This window comes from Pleurodeles waltl, chromosome 9 (assembly GCF_031143425.1).
Source record: "Pleurodeles waltl isolate 20211129_DDA chromosome 9, aPleWal1.hap1.20221129, whole genome shotgun sequence".
Lineage (NCBI taxonomy): Eukaryota > Metazoa > Chordata > Amphibia > Caudata > Salamandridae > Pleurodeles > Pleurodeles waltl.
In genome coordinates this window covers 502,716,928-502,744,081 of record NC_090448.1, presented here as the reverse complement: position 1 = coordinate 502,744,081, position 27,154 = coordinate 502,716,928, and the positions used below count along the sequence as shown (strand labels likewise).

Genomic DNA, 27,154 nt, shown 5'->3' with positions numbered 1-27,154 from the left:
CAAATAAATAACTCTACTATATGGCACCTCACCTTCAACATGTGGTACACTGGTTAGGCGATTATAATGACTGGGAGAAGGCTCTTCTGTGGGGCACGTAAGGGGAACAAACATTGCCAGCCTTGCTCATGAGTGGGCCACGGATCCCTGAAGAAATACTGTGCATTATTCACCAGGTATGCAAGCTATAGGAACGTGCAGTGACTCAGGTGCTGCGCCGTGCCCCCTGCGCTAGGGACATGCTAATTTGGGACATTAAACCATTTGCACAACTTGGAAAGGTTATGTCAGTACAAAAATGGAAAGATGGTGGCTGTGAGCTCCTGGGAGACCTTTACCTTGGAGATGTATTTATTATGCAAGCAGACACCATTGACTCATTTGGGTTTGGGACCAGGACAATATTTGCAATACGTAAAAATTGCAGCAACAGCGTGTGAGCTATGACTATGCTTCCCGAAGAAACCCCCCACCTTGCATACACTGTCTACTAAGCTAAACATGGCAGGGGGCAGACAACTGATCTCCCATCTTTACAGAGCGCTTAGAGAGGGTCTTCCCAAATTTACCCCTAACGCAGAGAAGAGATGGGAGACAGCGCTGGGTGATACACTGACTGCACAGGAGTGGTAAAAAAGGTATGCTTGGGAAAAAGAGGTGAGCTCCTGTGCTTGCTTTAAAGTAAAACAGTGTAACTATATACACCAGGCATACTTAACTCCCAAGGTTCTCCACCTCATATGGAAACCCAGACCTGATGTGGTGCCCTGGCGGCCGATTTTCTGCATGTAGTGTGGCAATGCCCAATGTTAGCATGTTTTTGGTGAGAGGTGGTTCATGCTTGTTAGAAATGGGGTCTTTGGTTGGCTGTCAGGTTATTCCCTGTCCAAGCAAGGACCCTCACTCTAGTCAGGGTAATGGAGAAACACACTTAGATAACCCCTGCTTACCCCCTTGGTAGCTTGGCACAAGCAGTCAGGCTTATCTCAGAAGCAACGTGTAAAGTATTTGTACCAACACACACAGTAATACAGTGGAAACACTAAAAAATGGACACCAAACCAGTTTACAAAAATAGGTAATATTTATATAAATCAAACACAACCAAAACAACAAAAATCCAAAGTACACAAGTCAAGATATGAATTTTAAACGGAATAAGAGTCTTACTCCATAGGAAACAATAAAAACGTTGATTTTACACAAAGTACCTGGTTTGCATCAAAAATAAAGCCACACCGGCAAGTGTGAGTCGGAAAAGTCAGCGATACGTCGATTTCTTACTCAGAACTGAGGCCGTGCATTATTTATTCTCCTGTCGGGTAGGTAATGCGTCATTTTTCTCCCTTGCAAGAGAATGTCGTGTCGATTTCTGTCTGGTGCACCTCGGATCCACGGAGGTTCATGATGATTTTGACGCCCAGGGACAATGTGTGAGAAATCCAGTCGCACTGTGTTAGAAATCCGCACTGCGTGGGGTTTGCATTGTTATCAGCAGCCGCAAGCGGGTGTTGCATCGTTTCTCCAGCAACGATGCGTTGATCTCCCAGCGGCGTTGCAGATGGTGTGTCAGAATTTTCCCAGCACGGCTTCTGTGCGTGGATTTCAGCTCTTGTTCTGCTAACTTCATCTTTCAGGGTTCCAGGGACTGGTTAGGGTACCACTTGGCAGGGCAGGAGTCTCAGCAGAGAGTCCAGGTGCTGGCAGAGGAATTCTTTGATGGCTCTGAGACTTCAAAACAGGAGGCAAGCTCAGTTCAAGCCCTTGGAGATTCTTCTTCAAGCAGGAATGCACAACAAAGTCCAGTCTTTGTCCCCTTCCACAGGCAGAAGCAGCAAATGCAGGATAGCCCAACAAAGCACAGTCACAGACAGGGGCAGCACTTCTTCTCAGCTCTTCAGCTCTTTTACTTGGCAGAGGTTCCTCTTGGTTTCATAAATGATCTTTAGTCTGGGGTTTTGGGTCCACTACTTATACCTCTTTCTGCCTTTGAAGTAGGCAGACTTCAAAGGAAAGTCCATGTTGTTTACAAGATCCTGCCTTTCCCAGGCCAGGCCCCAGACACACACCAGGGGGTTGGAGACTACATTGTATGAGGGCAGGCACAGTCCATTCAGGTATAAGTGAACACTCCCCACTCCATTCTAGCTCAGATGGCTAATCAGGACATGCAGGCTACACCCCAGCTCCCTTTGTGTCACTGTCCAGAGGAGATTCACAAACAGCCTGTAGGAAGTTGGCTCTGTATGTGCTATTTCAAAGTAAGGAATAGCATGCACAGAGTCCAAGGGTTCCCCTTAGAGGTAAAATAGTGGTAAAAATAGATAATACTAATGCTCTATTTTGTGGTAGTGTGGTCGAGCAGTAGGCTTATCCAAGGAGTAGTGTTAAGCATTTGTTGTACATACACATAGACAATAAATGAGGTACACACACTCAGAGACAAATCCAGCCAATAGGTTTTGTTATAGAAAAATATCTTTTCTTAGTTTATTTTAAGAACCACAGGTTCAAATTTAACATGTAATATCTTGTTTGAAAGGTATTGCAGGTAAGTACATTAGGAACTTTGAATCATTTCAATTGCATGTATACTTTTCAAGTTATTCACAAATAGCTATTTCAAAAGTGGACACAGTGCAATTTTCACAGTTCCTGGGGGAGGTAAGTTTTTGTTAGTTTTACCAGGTAAGTAAGACACTTACAGGGTTCAGTTCTTGGCCCAAGGTAGCCCACCGTTGGGGGTTCAGAGCAACCCCAAAGTCACCACACCAGCTGCTCAGGGCCGGTCAGGTGCAGAGTTCAAAGTGGTGCCCAAAACGCATAGGCTAGAATGGAGAGAAGGGGGTGCCCCGGTTCCGGTCTGCTTGCAGGTAAGTACCCGCGTCTTCGGAGGGCAGACCAGGGGGGTTTTGTAGGGCACCGGGGGGGACACAAGCCCACACAGAGATTTCACCCTCAGCAGCGCGGGGGCGGCCGGGTGCAGTGTAGAAACAAGCGTCGGGTTTGCAATGTTAGTCTATGAGGGATCAACGGATCTCTTCAGCGCTGCAGGCAGGCAAGGGGGGGCTTCCTCGGGGAAACCTCCACTTGGGCAAGGGAGAGGGACTCCTGGGGGTCACTTCTCCAGTGAAAGTCCGGTCCTTCAGGTCCTGGGGGCTGCGGGTGCAGGGTCTTTTCCAGGCGTCGGGACTTAGGTTTCAGAGAGTCGCGGTCAGGGGAAGCCTCGGGATTCCCTCTGCAGGCGGCGCTGTGGGGGCTCAGGGGGGACAGGTTCTGGTACTCACAGTCGGAGAGTAGTCCGGGGGTCCTCCCTGAGGTGTTGGTTCTCCACCAGCCGAGTCGGGGTCGCCGGGTGCAGTGTTGCAAGTCTCACGCTTCTTGCGGGGAGTTGCAGGGTTCTTTAAAGCTGCTTCTTGAAACAAAGTTGCAGTCTTTTTGGAGCAGGTCCGCTGTCCTCGGGAGTTTCTTGTCTTTTTCGAAGCAGGGCAGTCCTCAGAGGATTCAGAGGTCGCTGGTCCCTTGGAAGGCGTCGCTGGAGCAGAGTTCTTTGGAAGGCAGGAGACAGGCCGGTGAGTTTCTGGAGCCAAGGCAGTTGTCGTCTTCTGGTCTTCCTCTGCAGGGGTTTTCAGCTAGGCAGTCCTTCTTCTTGTAGTTTGCAGGAATCTAATTTTCTAGGGTTCAGGGTAGCCCTTAAATACTAAATTTAAGGGCGTGTTTAGGTCTGGGGGGTTAGTAGCCAATGGCTACTAGCCCTGAGGGTGGGTACACCCTTTTTGTGCCTCCTCCCAAGGGGAGGGGGTCACAATCCTAACCCTATTGGGGGAATCCTCCATCTGCAAGATGGAGGATTTCTAAAAGTTAGAGTCACCTCAGCTCAGCACACCTTAGGGGCTGTCCTGACTGGCCAGTGACTCCTCCTTGTTGCTTTCTTTGTTCCCTCCAGCCTTGCCGCCAAAAGTGGGGGCCGTGGCCGGAGGGGGCGGGCAACTCCACTAAGCTGGAGTGCCCTGCTGGGCTGTGACAAAGGGGTGAGCCTTTGAGGCTCACCGCCAGGTGTTACAGCTCCTGCCTGGGGGAGGTGTTAGCATCTCCACCCAGTGCAGGCTTTGTTACTGGCCTCAGAGTGACAAAGGCACTCTCCCCATGAGGCCAGCAACATGACTCTATTGTGGCAGGCTGCTGGAACTAGTCAGCCTACACAGACAGTCGGTTAAGTTTCAGGGGGCACCTCTAAGGTGCCCTCTGGGGTGTATTTTGCAATAAAATGTACACTGGCATCAGTGTGCATTTATTGTGCTGAGAAGTTTGATACCAAACTTCCCAGTTTTCAGTGTAGCCATTATGGTGCTGTGGAGTTCGTGTTTGACAGACTCCCAGACCATATACTCTTATGGCTATCCTGCACTTACAATGTCTAAGGTTTTGTTTAGACACTGTAGGGGTACCATGCTCATGCACTGGTACCCTCACCTATGGTATAGTGCACCCTGCCTTAGGGCTGTAAGGCCTGCTAGAGGGGTGACTGACCTATACTTGCATAGGCAGTGAGAGGCTGGCATGGCACCCTGAGGGGAGTGCCATGTCGACTTACTCGTTTTGTTCTCACTAGCACACACAAGCTGGCAAGCAGTGTGTCTGTGCTGAGTGAGAGGTCTCCAGGGTGGCATAAGACATGCTGCAGCCCTTAGAGACCTTCCTTGGCATCAGGGCCCTTGGTACTAGAAGTACCAGTTACAAGGGACTTATCTGGATGCCAGGGTCTGCCAATTGTGGATACAAAAGTACAGGTTAGGGAAAGAACACTGGTGCTGGGGCCTGGTTAGCAGGCCTCAGCACACTTTCAATTGTAAACATAGCATCAGTAAAGGCAAAAAGTCAGGGGGCAACCATGCCAAGGAGGCATTTCCTTACACAACCCCCCCCCAAACGAAAGAGGATGAGACTAACCTTTCCCAAGAGAGTCTTCATTTTCTAAGTGGAAGAACCTGGAAAGGCCATCTGCATTGGCATGGGCAGTCCCAGGTCTGTGTTCCACTATAAAGTCCATTCCCTGTAGGGAGATGGACCACCTCAACAGTTTAGGATTTTCTCCTTTCATTTGCATCAGCCATTTGAGAGGTCTGTGGTCAGTTTGAACTAGGAAGTGAGTCCCAAAGAGGTATGGTCTCAGCTTCTTCAGGGACCAAACCACAGCAAAGGCCTCCCTCTCAATGGCACTCCAACGCTGCTCCCTGGGGAGTAACCTCCTGCTAATGAAAGCAACAGGCTGGTCAAGGCCATCATCATTTGTTTGGGACAAAACTGCCCCTATCCCATGTTCAGAGGCATCTGTCTGCACAATGAACTGCTTAGAATAATCTGGAGCTTTTAGAACTGGTGCTGAGCACATTGCTTGTTTCAGGGTGTCAAAGGCCTGTTGGCATTCCACAGTCCAGTTCACTTTCTTGGGCATTTTCTTGGAGGTGAGTTCAGTGAGGGCTGTCACAATGGATCCATATCCCTTCACAAACCTCCTGTAATACCCAGTCAAGCCAAGGAATGCCCTGACTTGAGTCTGGGTTTTTGGAGCTACCCAGTCCAGAATAGTCTGGATCTTGGGTTGGAGTGGTTGAACTTGGCCTCCACCTACAAGGTGGCCCAAGTAAACCACAGTTCCCTGCCCTATCTGGCATTTGGATGCCTTGATAGAGAGGCCTGCAGATTGCAGAGCCTTCAAAACCTTCTTCAGGTGGACCAGGTGATCCTGCCAGGTGGAGCTAAAGACAGCAATATCATCAAGATAAGCTGTGCTAAAGGACTCCAAGCCAGCAAGGACTTGATTCACCAACCTTTGGAAGGTGGCAGGGGCATTCTTTAAACCAAAGGGCATAACAGTAAACTGATAATGCCCATCAGGTGTGGAGAATGCTGTTTTCTCTTTTGCTCCAGGTGCCATTTTTATTTGCCAGTACCCTGCTGTCAAGTCAAAGGTACTTAAGAATTTGGCAGCACCTAATTTATCTATGAGCTCATCAGCTCTAGGAATTGGATGAGCATCTGTCTTGGTGACAGAATTGAGCCCTCTGTAGTCCACACAAAACCTCATCTCTTTCTTTCCATCTTTGGTGTGAGGTTTGGGGACTAAGACCACTGGGCTAGCCCAGGGGCTGTCAGAGCGCTCAATTACTCCCAATTCCAGCATCTTGTGGACTTCCACCTTGATGCTTTCCTTAACATGGTCAGACTGTCTAAAGATTTTGTTTTTGACAGGCATGCTGTCTCCTGTGTCCACATCATGGGTACACAGGTGTGTCTGACCAGGGGTTAAGGAGAAGAGTTCAGGAAACTGTTGTAGGACTCTCCTACAATCAGCTTGCTGTTGGCCAGAGAGGGTGTCTGAGTAGATCACTCCATCTACTGAGCCATCTTTCGGGTCTGATGACAGAAGATCAGGGAGAGGTTCACTCTCTGCCTCCTGATCCTCATCTGTTACCATCAACAGATTTACATCAGCCCTGTCATGGAAGAGCTTAAGGCGGTTCACATGGATCACCCTCTTGGGGCTCCTGCTTGTGCCCAGGTCCACCAGGTAGGTGACCTGACTCTTCCTTTCTAGCACTGGGTAAGGGCCACTCCATTTGTCCTGGAGTGCCCTGGGAGCCACAGGCTCCAGAACCCAGACTTTCTGCCCTGGTTGGAATTCAACCAGTGCAGCCTTTTGGTCATACCACAACTTCTGGAGCTGTTGGCTGGCCTCAAGGTTTTTGGTTGCCTTTTCCATGTACTCTGCCATTCTGGAGCGAAGGCCAAGTACATAGTCCACTATGTCTTGTTTAGGCTCATGAAGAGGTCTCTCCCAGCCTTCTTTAACAAGAGCAAGTGGTCCCCTTACAGGGTGACCAAACAGAAGTTCAAAGGGTGAGAATCCTACTCCCTTCTGTGGCACCTCTCTGTAAGCAAAAAGCAGACATGGCAAGAGGACATCCCATCTCCTTTTGAGTTTTTCTGGGAGCCCCATGATCATGCCTTTTAATGTCTTGTTGAATCTCTCAACTAAGCCATTAGTTTGTGGATGGTATGGTGTAGTGAATTTGTAAGTCACTCCACACTCATTCCACATGTGTTTTAGGTATGCTGACATGAAGTTGGTACCTCTGTCAGACACCACCTCCTTAGGGAAACCCACTCTGGTAAAGATACCAATGAGGGCCTTGGCTACTGCAGGGGCAGTAGTCGACCTAAGGGGAATAGCTTCAGGATACCTAGTAGCATGATCCACTACTACTAGGATGTACAGATTTCCTGAGGCTGTGGGAGGTTCCAGTGGACCAACTATGTCCACACCCACTCTTTCAAAGGGGACCCCCACCACTGGAAGTGGAATGAGGGGGGCCTTTGGGTGCCCACCTGTCTTACCACTGGATTGACAGGTGGGGCAGGAGAGGCAAAACTCCTTAACCTTCTGGGACATATTGGGCCAGTAGAAGTGGTTGACTAACCTCTCCCACGTCTTGGTTTGTCCCAAATGCCCAGCAAGGGGAATATCATGGGCTAAGGTCAGAATAAACTCTCTGAACGACTGAGGCACTACCACTCTCCTAGTGGCACCAGGTTTGGGGTCTCTGGCCTCAGTGTACAGAAGTCCATCTTCCCAATAGACCCTATGTGTTCCATTTTTCTTGCCCTTGGACTCTTCAGCAGCTTGCTGCCTAAGGCCTTCAAGAGAGGGACAGGTTTCTTGTCCCTTACACAGCTCCTCCCTTGAGGGTCCCCCTGGGCCCAAGAGCTCAACCTGATAAGGTTCAAGCTCCAAAGGCTCAGTTCCCTCAGAGGGCAGAACTTCTTCCTGAGAAGAGAGGTTCCCTTTTTCTGACTGTGTTGCAGTTGGTTTCCCAACTGACTTTCCTTTTCTCTTGGAAGGCTGGGCCATTTTTCCAGACTCCAGCTCTACTTTTTCACCCTGTGCCTTGCACTGTGCTCTTGTTTTTACACACACCAGTTCAGGGATACCCAGCATGGCTGCATGGGTTTTTAGTTCTACCTCAGCCCATGCTGAGGACTCCAGGTCATTTCCAAGCAGACAGTCTACTGGGATGTTTGAGGAGACCACCACCTGTTTCAGGCCCTTGACCCCTCCCCATTCTAAAGTTACCATTGCCATGGGATGTGCTTTAGTTTGATTGTCAGCATTGGTGACTGTATAAGTTTTTCCAGTCAGGTATTGGCCAGGGGAAACCAGTTTCTCTGTCACCATGGTGACACTGGCACCTGTATCCCTCAGGCCCTCTACACTTGTCCCATTAATAAAGAGCTGCTGCCTGTATTTTTGCATGTTAGGAGGCCAGGCAGCTAGTGTGGCTAAATCCACCCCACCCTCAGAGACTAGAGTAGCTTCAGTGTGGACCCTGATTTGCTCTGGGCACACTGTTGATCCCACTTGGAGACTAGCCATTCCAGTGTTACCTGGATTGGAGTTTGGAGTGGAACTTTTCTTGGGACAGGCCTTGTCTCCAGTTTGGTGCCCAGACTGACTACAGTTTCGACACCAGGCCTTTTTGGGATCAAAGTTTTTACCCTTGTACCCAGGATTGTTTTGTGAAGAGGCTCTGGGCCCACCCTCCTGTGCAGGTTTTTGGGGGCCTTTAGAAGACTCTTGACTATTTTTATTTTTGGCTGTCTCACCACCTTTCCCCTGGGGAGGTTTTGTGACCCCTTTCTTTTGGTCACCCCCTGTGGAAGTTTTGGACACCCTAGTCTTGACCCAATGGTCCGCCTTCTTTCCCAATTCTTGGGGAGAAATTGGTCCTAGGTCTACCAGATGCTGATGCAGTTTATCATTGAAACAATTACTTAACAGGTGTTCTTTCACAAATAAATTGTACAGCCCATCATAATTACTTACACCACTGCCTTGAATCCAACCATCTAGTGTTTTTACTGAGTAGTCTACAAAGTCAACCCAGGTCTGGCTCGAGGATTTTTGAGCCCCCCTGAATCTAATCCTATACTCCTCAGTGGAGAATCCAAAGCCCTCAATCAGGGTACCCTTCATGAGGTCATAAGATTCTGCATCTTGTCCAGAGAGTGTGAGGAGTCTATCCCTACACTTTCCTGTGAACATTTCCCAAAGGAGAGCACCCCAGTGAGATCTGTTCACTTTTCTGGTTACACAAGCCCTCTCAAAAGCTGTGAACCATTTGGTGATGTCATCACCATCTTCATATTTAGTTACAATCCCTTTAGGGATTTTCAACATGTCAGGAGAATCTCTGACCCTATTTATGTTGCTGCCACCATTGATGGGTCCTAGGCCCATCTCTTGTCTTTCCCTCTCTATGGCTAGGATCTGTCTTTCCAAAGCCAATCTTTTGGCCATCCTGGCTAACTGGATGTCCTCTTCACTGGAGTTATCCTCAGTGATTTCAGAGGTGTTGGTCTCTCCTGTGAGGGAACCAGCATCTCTGACTATTATTTTTGGAGTCAGGGTTTGAGAGACCCTGTTCTCCCTAGATAGGACTGGTAGGGGGGAATTTTCCTCCAAGTCACTATCCTCTTCCTCTGAGTTGCCACCCTCAGAGGGGTTGGCCTTTTCAAACTCTGCCAAAAGCTCCTGGAGCTGTATTTTGGTAGGTTTGGGGCCCATTGTTATTTTCTTTATTTTACAGAGTGACCTTAGCTCCCTCATCTTAAGATGGAGGTAAGGTGTGGTGTCGAGTTCCACCACAGTCACATCTGTGCTAGACATTTTGCTTCTAAAAGTTGGAATACTTTTTAAGAATCTACAACTGGTTCTAGAATCTAATTCAAACTTTTACAAACTTTTAAACTCTAAAAGAAATGCTAAACAGGATCTAACACAAGGCCCTAGCAGGTCTTTTAAGAATTTAGAAAACTTTTCAAATTGCAAAAATCAATTTCTAATGACAATTTTGGAATTTGTTGTGTGATCAGGTATTGGCTGAGTAGTCCAGCAAATGCAAAGTCTTGTACCCCACCGCTGATCCACCAATGTAGGAAGTTGGCTCTGTATGTGCTATTTCAAAGTAAGGAATAGCATGCACAGAGTCCAAGGGTTCCCCTTAGAGGTAAAATAGTGGTAAAAATAGATAATACTAATGCTCTATTTTGTGGTAGTGTGGTCGAGCAGTAGGCTTATCCAAGGAGTAGTGTTAAGCATTTGTTGTACATACACATAGACAATAAATGAGGTACACACACTCAGAGACAAATCCAGCCAATAGGTTTTGTTATAGAAAAATATATTTTCTTAGTTTATTTTAAGAACCACAGGTTCAAATTTAACATGTAATATCTTGTTTGAAAGGTATTGCAGGTAAGTACATTAGGAACTTTGAATCATTTCAATTGCATGTATACTTTTCAAGTTATTCACAAATAGCTATTTCAAAAGTGGACACAGTGCAATTTTCACAGTTCCTGGGGGAGGTAAGTTTTTGTTAGTTTTACCAGGTAAGTAAGACACTTACAGGGTTCAGTTCTTGGCCCAAGGTAGCCCACCGTTGGGGGTTCAGAGCAACCCCAAAGTCACCACACCAGCAGCTCTGGGCCGGTCAGGTGCAGAGTTCAAAGTGGTGCCCAAAACGCATAGGCTAGAATGGAGAGAAGGGGGTGCCCCGGTTCCGGTCTGCTTGCAGGTAAGTACCCGCGTCTTCGGAGGGCAGACCAGGGGGGTTTTGTAGGGCACCGGGGGGGACACAAGCCCACACAGAGATTTCACCCTCAGCAGCGCGGGGGCGGCCGGGTGCAGTGTAGAAACAAGCGTCGGGTTTGCAATGTTAGTCTATGAGGGATCAACGGATCTCTTCAGCGCTGCAGGCAGGCAAGGGGGGGCTTCCTCGGGGAAACCTCCACTTGGGCAAGGGAGAGGGACTCCTGGGGGTCACTTCTCCAGTGAAAGTCCGGTCCTTCAGGTCCTGGGGGCTGCGGGTGCAGGGTCTTTTCCAGGCGTCGGGACTTAGGTTTCAGAGAGTCACGGTCAGGGGAAGCCTCGGGATTCCCTCTGCAGGCGGCGCTGTGGGGGCTCAGGGGGGACAGGTTCTGGTACTCACAGTCGGAGAGTAGTCCGGGGGTCCTCCCTGAGGTGTTGGTTCTCCACCAGCCGAGTCGGGGTCGCCGGGTGCAGTGTTGCAAGTCTCACGCTTCTTGCGGGGAGTTGCAGGGTTCTTTAAAGCTGCTTCTTGAAACAAAGTTGCAGTCTTTTTGGAGCAGGTCCGCTGTCCTCGGGAGTTTCTTGTCTTTTTCGAAGCAGGGCAGTCCTCAGAGGATTCAGAGGTCGCTGGTCCCTTGGAAGGCGTCGCTGGAGCAGAGTTCTTTGGAAGGCAGGAGACAGGCCGGTGAGTTTCTGGAGCCAAGGCAGTTGTCGTCTTCTGGTCTTCCTCTGCAGGGGTTTTCAGCTAGGCAGTCCTTCTTCTTGTAGTTTGCAGGAATCTAATTTTCTAGGGTTCAGGGTAGCCCTTAAATACTAAATTTAAGGGCGTGTTTAGGTCTGGGGGGTTAGTAGCCAATGGCTACTAGCCCTGAGGGTGGGTACACCCTTTTTGTGCCTCCTCCCAAGGGGAGGGGGTCACAATCCTAACCCTATTGGGGGAATCCTCCATCTGCAAGATGGAGGATTTCTAAAAGTTAGAGTCACCTCAGCTCAGGACACCTTAGGGGCTGTCCTGACTGGCCAGTGACTCCTCCTTGTTGCTTTCTTTGTTCCCTCCAGCCTTGCCGCCAAAAGTGGGGGCCGTGGCCGGAGGGGGCGGGCAACTCCACTAAGCTGGAGTGCCCTGCTGGGCTGTGACAAAGGGGTGAGCCTTTGAGGCTCACCGCCAGGTGTTACAGCTCCTGCCTGGGGGAGGTGTTAGCATCTCCACCCAGTGCAGGCTTTGTTACTGGCCTCAGAGTGACAAAGGCACTCTCCCCATGAGGCCAGCAACATGTCTCTATTGTGGCAGGCTGCTGGAACTAGTCAGCCTACACAGACAGTCGGTTAAGTTTCAGGGGGCACCTCTAAGGTGCCCTCTGGGGTGTATTTTGCAATAAAATGTACACTGGCATCAGTGTGCATTTATTGTGCTGAGAAGTTTGATACCAAACTTCCCAGTTTTCAGTGTAGCCATTATGGTGCTGTGGAGTTCGTGTTTGACAGACTCCCAGACCATATACTCTTATGGCTATCCTGCACTTACAATGTCTAAGGTTTTGTTTAGACACTGTAGGGGTACCATGCTCATGCACTGGTACCCTCACCTATGGTATAGTGCACCCTGCCTTAGGGCTGTAAGGCCTGCTAGAGGGGTGACTGACCTATACTTGCATAGGCAGTGAGAGGCTGGCATGGCACCCTGAGGGGAGTGCCATGTCGACTTACTCGTTTTGTTCTCACTAGCACACACAAGCTGGCAAGCAGTGTGTCTGTGCTGAGTGAGAGGTCTCCAGGGTGGCATAAGACATGCTGCAGCCCTTAGAGACCTTCCTTGGCATCAGGGCCCTTGGTACTAGAAGTACCAGTTACAAGGGACTTATCTGGATGCCAGGGTCTGCCAATTGTGGATACAAAAGTACAGGTTAGGGAAAGAACACTGGTGCTGGGGCCTGGTTAGCAGGCCTCAGCACACTTTCAATTGTAAACATAGCATCAGTAAAGGCAAAAAGTCAGGGGGCAACCATGCCAAGGAGGCATTTCCTTACACAGCCCAACTGTCAGTTTGACCCAGACAGAGAATCCACACACAGGCAGAGTCACAGAATGGTTAAAGCAAGAATATGCCTACTTACTAAAGGTAACACAAAAAGATGATGGCCTGAGTGCTGAAACTTTTCAACCATTCACCCCCAGTCACAGATCTGGGTTTAATCCATTGTTCTTTTGCTCACCATGCCATCCCAGTTTGGATCCAGCCATGTGCAGATCAGTCTCTGTTCCCTACGGGAACAGTCCAGCCCGAACTGCAGGGCCAGGTCCTCCATGGACCAGAAACAAGCATCCTGGAACCAGTTTCAGAGTATCATCCTTCATCAGCCAGGCTAGCTTGAATCCAGGGGCACAGTGAGCAAGGGACCCACGTCTGAGCATACCCTTCCCACTTAGAGCAACTTTAGCAACACAAAAGGATGATGGACAGAGTGCTGAAACATTTCAACCACTCACCCCCAGTCACAGATCTGGGTTTAATCCATCATTCTTTTGCTCACTATGCCACCCCAGTTTGTACCCAGCCATATGCAGATCAGTCTTGACCTTGTTCCCCATGGAAACACTCCAGTTCCAACTGCCCTGTAGCAAGCAAACAAAACTGATGGATTAAACCCAGATCTGTGACTGGGTGTGAATGATTGATTTGTTCTGCATTCCTTCCATCATCTATTGTTTTTGCATTTGTCGCCCCAAGTGGGAAGAGTATGCCCAGACGTGGGTCCTGTGCTTGCTATGCCACCAGATTCAAAGTAGCCTGGCTGATGAAGGGGGATACGCTGAAATTGGTCTCAGGAGGCTTGTTTCTGGTCCAGGGAGGACCTAGCCCTGCAGTTCGTGCTGGCCTGTTCCCATGGTGAACAGGGTCAAGACTGATTTGCATATGGCTGGGTCCAAACTGGAATGGCATGGCAAGCAAAAGAACTGATGGACTAAACCCAGATCTGTGACTGGGGTGAATGTTTGATTTGTTCTGCGTCCGTCCATCATCTGTTGTTTTTGCATGCATACTAAAAGTGGCATTTTCAAACTACCAATCTAAAAACCAACTTTACCAAAAGATGTATTTTTAAATTGTGAGTTCAGAGACACCAAACCCCACATTTCTATCCGCTCTCAAAGGGAAGCTGAACTTTAAAAATATTTAAAGGCAGCCCCCATGTTAACCTATGGGAGACATAAGCCTTGCAACAGTGAAAACTGAATTTGGCAGTATTTCACTTTTGGGACATGTAAAACACATCAGTACATGGGCGACCCAGGGCCTACCTTAGGGGTGCCTTACATGTATAAAAAGGGAAGGTTTAGGCCTCGGAAGTGGGTACACTTGCCAAATCAAATTGGCAGTTTAAAACTGCACACACAGGCACCTCAGTGGCAGGTCTGAGCCATGTTTACATGGCTTTTAATGTGGGTGACACAACCAGTGCTGCAGGCCCAGTAGTACCATTTGATTTACAGGCACTGGGTACCTCTAGTGCACTTTACCAGGAACTTACTAGTAAATCAAATATGCCAACCATGGAGGAGCCAATTATACATACACTTTACAGAGGAGGACTTGCATTTTAGCACTGGTCAGCAGTGGTAAAGTTCCCAGAGTACCATAACCAGCAAAAACAGAGTCCAGCACACAGTCGAAACATGGGAAGCATAGGCAAAAAAGACAGAGGGGACCACGCCAAGGATGCCAGGTCTAACAATGCTCTTCCTCACTTCACTGGCTGGGGGTACCATTTATACCCCAAGCCCTACTACTGGGACTACCGCTGTCACTGGAGAGAAAGAAACTTGGGGCCTTATTTAAGGAAAATTCCATGCGTCCCTTAGTGCACCCCTAATGCCACTATGTGTGTACCATATCTAAGATACGGAGCACCACGGCAGTAGTTAGGGAGCTAGCGTCAAAATGTTTGATGCTACTTCTGAGCTTTGCAGGATGAGCATAAAAATGTTGACGCTAATCCTGCAAAGCCCTTTGAGGCCCATTGTAAACAATGGTGTGCCTCCTTTCAACGCCTGCTCTGAGCAGGCATTAAAAGAGCCGAAAAAATGACGCAAATAAATCTCTTAGATTTCTTTGCTCTATTTTTTCAACCCCCCATCGGGGGAACGCCCCCTTTGCATACATTATGCCTGGCGCAGGCATAATGTAGGGAAAAGGGTTTGTAAATGTGGCACAGTGATTTTGGCCTTGTTGGGTCACATTAGCATAAAGAAAATATGCTAATGTGGCACAAGGAGGCGCCAGGGGCTCTTAAGTCCGCCCCTTAGTCATATATTTATGTTACTGGGGAATCTACTTGTAAAAAGATGTATAGCCATTAGATGATCGAGTGCAGCACCACCCAAGTATACGGAATGGCTCAGAGACATGATGTAATGGGCGGTTGCCAAAGAGGTGTGATTGAAGCATGTAAAAAGGGATGATAAACTGATGGATGATTTGGCTGCGTGTGTGCAGATGCTACAGGAGCTGTGTGAACCACCAAATGTGCTGTCAGGAATCAGGGGAGGTGAGAGAATGATGTGGAAACGATCACCCTTCCTACACATAGCAAATAACGAGAAATAGAGGAGGACCAGCTCTAATTTGGGCTGGCCTGGGCAGCTGAGGCACTACCAGACAGAAAGAATATTCAGTGCTCTGGATCTAGGCTGTCATTTCAGATATGATGGATAGGCAGTAGCACATTGTTAGCAAGCACCTGATAATGCAAACTATTGATACTGAAACTGTAAAATATGTTCATAAATTGTGGAGACCAGAACTGTACAAGTAGCACTGGCAGGGGTGGGGGGAGCTGTGAGTTTGCTTTTGGGCAGGGGTAAGTTGCACAATTAGTGCTGCTATTGTATTGTTAAGCTGCTACTGTTTTTCTGATCATATTAGAAAAATCAATAATAACATTAAAACAAAATTAAAAATTAGGAATATGGAATAACTATGCAGGCAGCAACGTACCCTCCTATGTTCTGCATGGTATTCCCTTTTCAGAGGGGTTTAGCACACACATATACAACCTTCTCTGAGAAGGTGATAGGGTGTGCGCTGGGGTTTCTGTGTGGGACAGGGGAGTAGGAAGGAGGATACTGGAGATAGGGGAGGAAAAGAGAAGATTAATTTTTGTGAGGGGGAGCACTGAATGCCCCTGTCTTTCCAGAGTAAAAGCCTTGCAGGGGCAGAGTCAAGGCATCACTGCTGTTGCAACCAAAGTCTTGTATTTTTTACCAGCTGAAATAACCAGCCACTAAAATGTGGTTTAGGTTTGCTGCATTTGAAAATACAGGGCGTGGGAAGACTGGACCAGCCCTGTTGAGGTGGACCAATTCCATAGACTCAAGGTTAAAGTGTAATTTACTGTATTTGTATTCAACTTTAAAAGTAGTTTACACAAAATGTTGTTTTCAATTAAAAACATAAATCAATAGCTGCCAGGATACATTACAAAAAATGAATAACACATTACAAGAGTACATAAGTAAAGCACTATGACAGTACATAGTAAGTAGATTAAAAATGACAAGCAAGCAAATACATACAATAAATAGGTTAAAAATGACAAGCAAGTACATATAATAAATCGGTTACAAATGACAAGCAAGCAAGTACGTATCAAGTACAGTCTGAGTGCAAAACATGTTCAAACATATTATTAGTCCACTACAGCCTCTAACTGGCAAATAACAACAACTAACTCCGCCACCTTTAGTTACCCCTTGCCAAGCTGTCATATGTAGTGCGCCACAGTGGCCAACATCTTTAGAGTTCACCATAGCAGTTCCAACTCCCACCCAAGGGCAGTTACTATCACCCTCCAGATCCTCCTGAGAAATGATGGAGCTATTCAGCATGTCCGTGCCAGCATTCAGGCGAACAGGCAATGCACAAGGTGTTCCCATGCTCTAGCCCTTTTATTTGTTCTCCTCCCTCTTTTCAGCTCTTGAAATAACACAGCAATCTCAAGACCAGCCCATTTAACCAGTTCTCCTTGCCATTTTATCATTCGAGGGCCTCGTGTAGAATTCCAATGCATTGTCAATCCTCATTTTGTCAGAATCAATGCTAAGTCAATAAATCTAGCAGTGGTTTTGTTCTTTTTTGAGGCAAGGGTATCCCCCAAGTATAATTAATGTAATGCTCAAGTTCTTCCGCTGTACCCAAGATTCAACTTTAATTTCTTTTATTTACGGGTTTTTGCTAGATTCCAAAGCTTTCATTTTCGGCTACCAAAACTCCTCCGTATTTTGTAGCTGAGACTTTGAAACAATTTGGTCTTGGCAGAAAAACTGAGAGGCATGGGATGACTAGACCACCCAGTTTCATTTCTGGTCTGTGCATCAGCTTATTACTGACATCCTCATTTGCTTTGAGAGTTGTGTACCATTAAGAGCATAGTGAAAATGGGTTGATCACTGGGACCATTTGTTCATGATGGTGTGTGCTTTTGGCTGCTAGAGGACCGTTGACCTAAATCATAGCTAAGAATTTTGTAATAAATGTCACTTTGAGCTTTTATCGAATTGGAGAAGCGCTGGTTAGTGCTTATGTCTCAGAGCAAGGATGAATGTCATCTTAAGCTTCTACCAAATTGGTGATGCACTGGTTGTGATGGTGGGCTTTTATTAAGCACCAAAAATGAGGGGAAGGACACTAGTACATGACATAGGAAATTTATACCAAGTGCAGGAATGCATCATTTCTAAATACTTTTCACACAACAGTTTACTGGATATGTCTACACAAATTCTGTATTATGATATCATAGTTTCCTAGTCAATGTATGCCTGTAGTATATTCACCCTTCCCATGTTTACATTGGTCAAGGCTCCTGAATGACAACTTTCAATAATGTCTATTAGAAATTAGACTGTACTGGTGTCGCGAATTGAAAAGTGGTATTTAGAAAATAACAACGGACATTCAAAAGTAAATGCAATTGTTGGTCTTACATGCATGTTAGGTGGTAAATACCACAAGATATTTGGTAGGTGCTTGGAATGGCCCACGCTACATACAGAAAAATTAGATAAAGTGGTACGTGGCAGGGACAAATTGCTTATCTGCTGTTTTTCGTACAAGATTGTCCTTATACTGCTAACATACCACTGTTTTTATAGAAGTAATGGTGATGAAGGGATGTGTTGTAATTCCTTGAATCAGACAGCTGACTTTAAAAACAGTTCAGGTAAATGATATATGATATATCACATAATACATTAGATTTGAATTTGATGATAAGTGACTAATTTCCAAGCCTGGAACTGCCTTCTAAGGGTTCAGCGCAGCCACGTCCTTAGACATACGTGGCAAGGGTGATATTGTTTGCAATGGTATTCTTTCCGTAATCTCTGCCAATCATTAGTAGACCATGGTATCCTTATTAGTTGAAAATATGGTATGCTAGCAAATGTATATATTTTAGAATTGCATTGTACTGCTATAAAATCTGTTATTGAACTATGTTTAAATTGGATAAAGAAGCATCTCAAGTGTGCAAGCCCAAGCCCAGCTAGAAGAGTACTATTTATCAACTTCAGAATGTGTATATTTCTTGCGTGTCTTCATATCTCAAACAAATAATTGCTATTTTGAATTCATAGGATGGGTGGTTGTGGAATAATTTGTAGTTTTCCACATAGTGATGAAGTTGCCTTGTTATTTCTCTTTTCAAATTTGTATCTGGATATTAGAGGCTTGACATCATCCTATAGTTTGCTAGGATACTCCTGATTCTCCACATGATGGGGCTATACTTAGATATCTATGACTTCAGGTGTCTGTGATGGTGGGACTTTCTTAGTGCAGGAAATTGAACATAGTTCTAATACCATATTAAAAGCTTTTGTTAAGCATTGTAAACGTTAGACACCTACATATTATTATGGGTAAGCACTGGTTCTATGTTAAAATATTGAGAGCACCACTAACAAGGAGTAGAAGATTGGTCCAATAAGCAGCAGATGTGACATGACTGCTAGAAGAGGGAACAGCAAAAGCACACTATTCCTATGAGGGAAATAATCCTTGCATCATCACCCACTACACAGCAATCTCTTGGATCTACATTGTGCCAGGACAAGGTACCCGCTACCTTATTTTATTGTTGGAGGATCTTGAGAGAGCAAATTAAATTTCCAAAGTTCACAGTGAACTGTAAGGAATTATTAGAATGTTCCCTTCCTACTGCATCCAAGATATGAAGCAATTATTCGTATGTTGGAGTCTTTCTCAAATGTCAGGTAAAAAAACATTAGGGTTTAAGATTATTTTATGCTGGGGCCATTCCCAAATATTTACGTTTTCTTTTCATGACATATTTCAAAATGTGCCCAATCACACCATGAATTGTCGTTTTGTTTCTGAACACTGTTTAGTGTAGGAGGTACACCGAATTATTCATATTAGATGGTTTTGTCGGAGTCCCCTTCCAAACAAGTTAACATTTTAACACTTTAGCCTTTCTCCTTTGTGTAAGCAGTCAACATGTTCTGATTCTGACCTACTTGAGATCCATGTTCTAGTCGATAAATGTTCGGCCTTACAGTTGAGGTCAGAGATGTGTTCTTTGCAGTCGGTTTTCTTTTTGAATCATGTCGGCACTGATTAAATTACTAAGCAGGGCAACCAGATGCTTCAGGTGTGGGAGAATGGTTAAGCAAAAAGTGATATTTGACTGGGCATGTTTGGTAGCAGTGTTACAGTTGATTCACATTAATAGCTAGTAAGATCTGCACCGGAACCGCAATGAACATTTATAATTTACTACTTTGAGTGGAACACTTTCAGACCCCGTTTGTGAGACCAGGCCTTTTGTTCTGCTGTCCTTGAGCAGGACCTAATATGGTTCTACATATTGGACCAAGTACAGCGCTTGACTCTAAATTGTAGCATAGGCGAGCAGTCACAGGCTTCTCAGGAAGGTTAGTGTTGGGGGTACTCAGGCTCAAGAAAAAATGCAACCCCTGAAAGCTAATTGTCCAGCTTATTCCTTCTCTTTGTAGAAAAAGACAAGTACTTTTATTTCACAAAAACATAGAATGTCACTACACATCCTTTTATTTATACCAATATTCCGTTCCTGGATGTGGGACCTGGTGCTCTTATGGCCTCCACAGATTAGACTCATCTGGCTCCAATGGGTCATCCCTGCTGGTACTGGGTTACCACCATCCCATCGTAGCAGTCAGAGGATCAATTAGGTAAAGTGGTTGGTGTACCTCCAGTTTGGGGCGGTTTCCCTTCCTTGTTTCCTGGCTAGGCCTCTTTCCAGGCCTTATTTCTATCTGCAAAGATGCTCTGCCCAAAAGGAGATTTTCGAGGTAGAGTACCCACCACAAAAGTACAAATAGGTGATTTATGCCCCCCTTTACAGAGATCGGGAACAGAGACAAGAATCAGTGCTCCTTCCCTGTCAAGAGATACTGCAGGCCTCACCCTGTACCCCTTACCACCCACCAAATGGCTGCTGCAGCCAGAGTATCCAGCCCGACTTATCAGGAAGGGTCCTGGCACTTCTAAGGAAAGCCTGGCCCCTCTTTTTTCATCATAGTGTCTGGTGCTCTCCCTCCCATCTAGGAGATGCCAGCCAGCAATACACATTAGATATATGAAGAAAACCAACCTCTACCCCATCTTGAATGCTTGTCCAGGCTGTGGGCTTTCAAAATGGAATGTGTAGGCTTGCAACGCACTGCTTGGCACTCTTCTGCTACTGCCTCTTGTGTACATGCTCAATGCACTTGCATAACACATGAGATGTCTCGGTTAAGATTCTGGGTTCATCACAAGCAGCGGAACTTTAGATGACTGGGCCAGTAGGCGTGCATTCATATCTCACAGGGAAGAAGCCTATCATTATAATTCCCTAGCACTGTATGCTGCCGCTTTTGCCCTCCATGCATGAAAAACGTTACAGGACCAGTAGGCCTTTGTCACTATAAGGATGTGCTTGGTGTGCCCCTACCTTTTCAGGAGTAGGTCAAAAACCTAAGATTGTCATCAGACCGAGCTTTGGTCAATGTGCACGCAAGATAGGTGCGTCGCATGACCAAAATAAAAAAAAAACACAGTCACAAGTATGGAGTTAAGGCATGCAGGGGACATGAATGTGCATCATTCAGGGGACAGTTCCATTTATTCCATTTCCATCAAATTCCATGCTAATGGTTGACCAGAAGTATGTGATCCAGCTCTGGAAAGAAAGAGCCATAATTACAATGTCCTTTGCACTGTCGGAACGTCACTTTTAGTGACGGTCTGGCAGCACACAGTGCAGGGCCATATTTACAAGGGCATGAAAAGCCACCCTGCATGGCCTTTCATGGCCTTGTAAATATGGACCGAGTCAACGCACCGCAAGTGGCTGAGATGACTCACTCTGCCTCAGGGAAGCGTTCCATGAGTGTTCCGGTTGGTGTTCCCACGCAACACCCATGGATTTTGACACATTTACAAGGATTTATAAACCTGGGAATGCGCCAAAAGCCTATCCCTCCCCTGGGAAGGCATAAGGGAAGTTCAGCTAGGAGAAACACCTTTATTTCTCCTCGTTTTTCCTTTGCAGCACTCATAGAAAGAGAAAAACGCCACTCATAGAAAGGTGTCCCTTCCTGCTCAAAAACAATCATCCCCGCAACGCAGACACCCTTGCACCTTGGTGCAAGAGTGCCTGCATTGGTGCACGGCATCCAATTGTGCGCCAGTGCAAGGAAAAGGACAGGAATGCGCCCTATCTTGTAGATACAGCGCATTCCTGCCCTTTTCTTTTGACGCAGGGCAGAGCAGTGTTAGGCTTTCGACACTGCCCTGCTCCAAAAGCTTGTAAATATGCCCTAAAGTCTCTAAGACGTATTGTCTGCTCTTGTTTAGACGTACTTCTTTGAGCTGCAGTTTTTCTTTTAATTTTTTGGATACTGCCAATCATCTTATTCAGGAACTGAAACCTAATCCCAATATAAAGTAATAAAGTGTTTTCATCTGTGTTCAATAATAGAATAGCATTTTTTTCTGATATTTTGTTTATTTGAGGGGCTTAAGCCTCAGATGAAAGTTATTTTTCTTACATTCCGAAATGAACTCCTGAATTAATGTCTAAATTGGAGCCATGATACAATACCCTTATGTTTTCTGGTTTCGTGTTGAACTTGGACACTGACGGCTCAACCACACGATCATAGTTTAGAGTAAACTCTAGATTTGCAGCAGAGACATCAACCAAGTATGAGATACATGGAATAAAAGTGGCACTCCACTTAGTGACCAGGGTTAAAATTGCCAGGTCCTGTTGATTTTTCCTGCTGAGGATGGAATCACAAAGGGACCTTAGGAATTTTATCAGCAACTGTACCTCATTCTGATTTACTTTTTTATCTTGGTGTTTTGCACCTGAAGAAAGACTATTTAGTATTTGCCTCCCACGCTGTGCATAATTAAGCCGATTCATTGTGTGAAAGTTAGCATTTGGCAGCCACTCTCTGTCTCTGACACACTTCCAGTACACCTCTTTATGTGCGTTGACCAGTGCTTTCCACATAAGAAATACGTGCCTCACTTCCAGTTGAAATGTGTCTGAGGATAGCAAGAAGGATGAAAGATGTCAACTGTCAAGTTTTAACTTTCACTGTAACGGGTAAAAAGAGACAAAGGGGGTGATTCTGACCGCGGCGGACGGCGGTCGCCGCCCGCCAAGCGGTTCCCGCCGAAAGACCGCGACAGTCATTCTGGCTTTCCCACTGGGCTGGCGGGCGACCGCCGAAAGTCCGCCCGCCAGCCCAGTGGGAAACACCCTTCCCACGAGGACGCCGGCTCAGAATGGAGCCGGCGGAGTGGGAAGGTGCGACGGGTGCAGTTGCACCCGTCGCGAATTTCAGTGTCTGCAAAGCAGACACTGAAATTCTTCATGGGGCCCTCTTACGGGGGCCCCTGCAGTGCCCATGCCATTGGCATGGGCACTGCAGGGGCACCCAGGGGCCCCGCGGCACCCCCTACCGCCATCCTGTTCCTGGCGGGAGACCCGCCAGGAACAGGATAGCGGTAGGGGGTGTCAGAATCCCCATGGCGGCGGAGCACGCTCCGCCGCCATGGAGGATTCTCAAGGGCAGCGGGAAGTCGGCAGTACACCGCCGACTTTCCGTTTCTGGCCGCGGCTGAACCACCGCGGTCAGAATGCCCAGCGGTGCACCGCCAGCCTGTTGGCGGTGCTACCGCCGACCTCCGCCATGGCGGTAATTACCGCCAGGGTCAGAATGACCCCCAAAGTTTGCTCTGAAAAAAGTGAAATTAGTGGATGTTTCTGGGATTTTGTATTGCGAACCATTCAATGCCCATCAGAAGCGTTGTGGGGAGGTTCCCTGGATCTCTTTAACTTAATCGTTTTATGTTTTTTGGCCATTTGGCTCCTCGTTTTGTAGCCACCTGAGTGCCAGTGTTACCATGGTTATGATGTAAACACTGACTGCCAAATACCGTTAGGCCATCAGATTCCGAGACACAGTAGATGTATGAATGTTTCGTAACTGCGCATCGTACGTTTGATTTCCCGATACATTCATCTGTTTTTTTTTTTTGCAATGCCATATTTGGAATTTGCACTTATAAAAGCATAGAGACCTGCCCAGCGGGAATTTTTTGAGCACGGGTACGTTTTTTAATGTTTTTTTATAGTTTACGCATTTTTTTTTTTTTGCACAAACACAGCAACTTTTATAGAATTCCACTCAGAAGGGCAGGATTCTTCCGCTCCACCTACAGAGTAGTTCTAGCCAGGTTTCCACCAGATTTTGTTCGCCTTGCCTCCTGGCATATGGTGCACAGCACGCCACTGTCCCTCAATGGCACCGCCTACTTCAAGCAGGAAATCGCCTTAATGTTTATTGTTTATGTTCTTTTTCCTAGATCGAAAGGGAAACCATCCTCCTAGACCAATTCCAAGATGAGCTGCCGGAAAGAGCCAAGAAGAACGCAGCCGAAGAGGAGTTGTTGGAGTCACTGCGATGCATCATCCGCTATGAGAAAAACGTAAACAGGCAGCGGTGTCTGTTGAGTTTACTACTTCATCGTGTGAAGACCATACTTCCTCCAGATGAAATGGAAACAGCCTCTATAGTTCAGGAAATACTCTCGCTGCAAGACAAGTGTGACAGGTAAGTTATCCATAACATTCTCCTAAAAATTTGCCTAGTCCACAATTGGGTCTTCTGTGGGTCTTAGCAATGTTAGCTGTGCAACATAAATGTTTTGGATTTCCCTTTATCTGTACAAGAAGATGCCATAGAGGTAGACTGCAATAAAGTGATCAATGATAACTGGGTAGCATACAGAGTTGTCCAGTAGGTTCCTCTCATTTTGTTCTGGTATTAAAACATATCATTGAATGATTCCACATTTGGTACTTAGGTATCTCACACAAGAGAGTGGTAACGAGAGCGAGGTGGCAGTTAACAAAAATACATTAGCTGTTGATGAGTAAGGATTGCATCTGTCATGCAGTGCAGCATAATAATGCTTTTAGTGGTAAAAGGAAAACAAAAGTAAAGTGACTACATCTATTGAGTTGTATTATTGACTTGTGAGTCAACTTGCTTATCGTTGATGGAACATTGATTGGCTGTATTAGGGAGCTATATTGTTAATACGCAATAAAACCCCACAGATTTGTTACCTGCTACCTTCATAAGCTTATATATATATATGTATATATATACACATATATACATATATATATAAATATATATATATATATATATATATATATATATATATATATATATATATATATATATATATATATATATATATATATATATAACCATTATGTTTCATCAGGGATGTTAAAAAAAGCCACAAAGAAACAATTACGATTAAAATGTATAAATTACTATAGCATTAAAGCGGAATAAGACTTAACACCGCACCTTATGTAAATCCTCATTTAATATGTATCATTTATTCACTTCACTATCTCACCTAACTCCTCTATTGGACTTGCTAACTTAATTTGGTTGCATTGTACTTGTGTTTTTTTGTGCAATAATTCCCGAGTGACCACAGTCCTAGAGGATCTTCTGTCCTTAAAATAAAAAAGAACAGAATAGATGTCCAAAATCCATAGTTCATGTTTTTCCTTTCAAGCATGTAAAGTCATTAGAGAAGAGAAAATGCATTGTGAATTCATTCTCAACTGTGCATAGTCATCACTGCGTTCCCCAAACACCATTAATATTGTCTATTTTCCAACCAATGGTTGTAGTCTTCAAGTCAAAGATGCAGAATGTGTCTAGCTGAGTGGTATACTATTGGTTTGTATTCAAATGTATTATATCTCCCCAGGTGATTGCAACAGCCCCCAACCTCCAATCTAGCCATTTGTTTCGTCTGTCACTCATCAGCAATGGGTGTTTTTCTTTCCTATCCTATTCATTATTAATTTATTTATTTACATGGACCTACTGGAGTGTTGGGCATGAGTTATAGGGGAAGAAGAATGATTGAAGGTAAGTAAACCATGCTTTAGGTTTATCTCCTCCTGTGTTCTCAGGGGTTTACTATTCTAGTTTCCTTTGGGCCGTTTGTTTGCATTTCCTGTATTGCTTCTAGACGTGGTTAGAAATTTGCCCTTCTTCCACATTTGCCCAGATGATTCCAGGATCTGAGTGGCCTATAGGACAATCAATGTAAAAAGAACAACTGATGGACGAATCCAGAATAAATCAAACATTCACCCCATAAACAGATCTGAGTTTGATCCATCAGTTTTTTTGCTTGCCATGCCATTCCAATTTGGACCCAGCAATATGCAAATCAGTCTTGACCTCTGCTCCCCATGGGAACAGTACAGTCTGACTTGCGAGACCAGGTCCTCCCTGGACCAGAAACAAGTATCCTGGGACCATTTTCATGGTATCACCCCTCATCAGCCAAGCTAGTTTGAATCTGTTGGCATAGTAAGCACAGCACCCACGTCTGGGCATACCCTTCACACTTAGGCTGACAAAAGCAGAAAGGAGGTGATGGATGGAATGCGAAACAAATCAAACATTCATCCCTAGTCACAAATCTGGGTTTAATCCATCAGTTTTTTTGCTCACCGTGCCATTCCAGTTTGGATCCAGCCATATAGTCAGGTGGGCCAGTTTTTACTGTTGATTTCCATGGTATTACCACAAGCATTACTTGTAGATACTAATGCTTGTAGTCTCCGATGCCTTGCAAAATACCCATATAGCGTGTCCTTACATGCTCAAAACTGATCTGATGTGCAAGTGTGGGCCATTTTTTAGCTGTTTCTATTGGGGGCACTTTTATTTTGGTGCCTGGCCCAATTTGTTTTGTCCCACTCTGACCTTATGTAGTGAGTGATATGCAGGTCACAAGTGTGAATTCAGACTAGGCCTACTCAGCCCTTCACCCTTCTGAGGCTGTTGAACTGACTACTGTTAAATTGGCTACAAGAATACCTACAAGTTACAATGCCTAGGAAAAAACAAACTTGTTGTATGGAGCACCTAATGAAAACACACTTTTCTTATTATTATTGTTACTGAGACTGCTTTTGTTGTTGTTGTTATTATTAGTGGTAGTATTATTAGTATTATTGTATGGAGCACTAAATAGAACAAGTTAATATGACTGCTACAACTAAGAATGATATTTTATTACTGCTATTATTATTATTATTAATATTATTACAATTATTATTATATGGAACACTATAGTAAGTTATTATTGCTTCTATAACTATGTTCTATTTTACTGTTATTACTATTATTGTTGTTGTTATTATTATTATATGCTCCACTGGATAAAATAACTATATAAACTATAGAAAATAAGTTATTATACTTCTTTTACCATGAATGATATATCTGATAGAGACTTCTAGTTGCAGATTCCTTACCTTAGAATTGTCCCCCAGGCGTCAGACTGGATCCGGAGATTTTTCTTCGAGCTATTCCCTTGCATGTTGGTAGGTGGCGCCAGTCGACTCACGGAGCGCCATTGGTGTCGTAGTTGGCGTGATAAAGTCGGAGTAGTACACAGATGCCGCTTCAGCGCAGTGACGTCTGTTCTTTTCTTTCCACGCCACACGCTGATCCGGCGAGAGCTACCCTGGTCTCTTTTTGACTGAGTTCGACCATTTTGTTGAGTTTTTTGGGTGTGTCGAGATGTCCCCGAAGACCGGTTTCAAGCCCCGTAAGGAATGTTGCCGCATGATGTCTGTGACGAATTTGCATCAGGTCTGTTTGTGGTGCTTGGCCCACGACCATAATCCAAAATCATGCTTTGAGTGCCAGGCCATGTACCTGAAGGCCTTGAGGGAGCAGTCCCTCAAGCTTATGGAGGCCTGGTGCTCGACTCGCATAGGTCCTGGTCTCGCTCGAGGGGAAGGTCTCGAGACTGCCTGCGGAGCCACCACTGTTCTTCTTCCTCCAAGTTTTCGGGTACAGGTAAGAAGAAGAAGAAGTCGAAGC

At 45.7% G+C, this 27,154-nt stretch overlaps 1 protein-coding gene across 9 annotated transcripts in view; it reads left to right on the top strand.

Moving 5' to 3' along the window:
* The window catches only part of SYNE2 (spectrin repeat containing nuclear envelope protein 2), a 1,823,309-nt gene that overhangs the window by 1,013,658 nt on the left and 782,497 nt on the right, over nucleotides 1-27,154 (top strand). For all 9 annotated transcript variants that reach the window (XM_069207355.1, XM_069207357.1, XM_069207362.1 and 6 more), the window contains one exon: nucleotides 23,580-23,827. In XM_069207355.1, coding sequence (XP_069063456.1) covers nucleotides 23,580-23,827 — 248 coding nt within the window. The remainder of the gene's footprint in view (nucleotides 1-23,579; nucleotides 23,828-27,154) is intronic.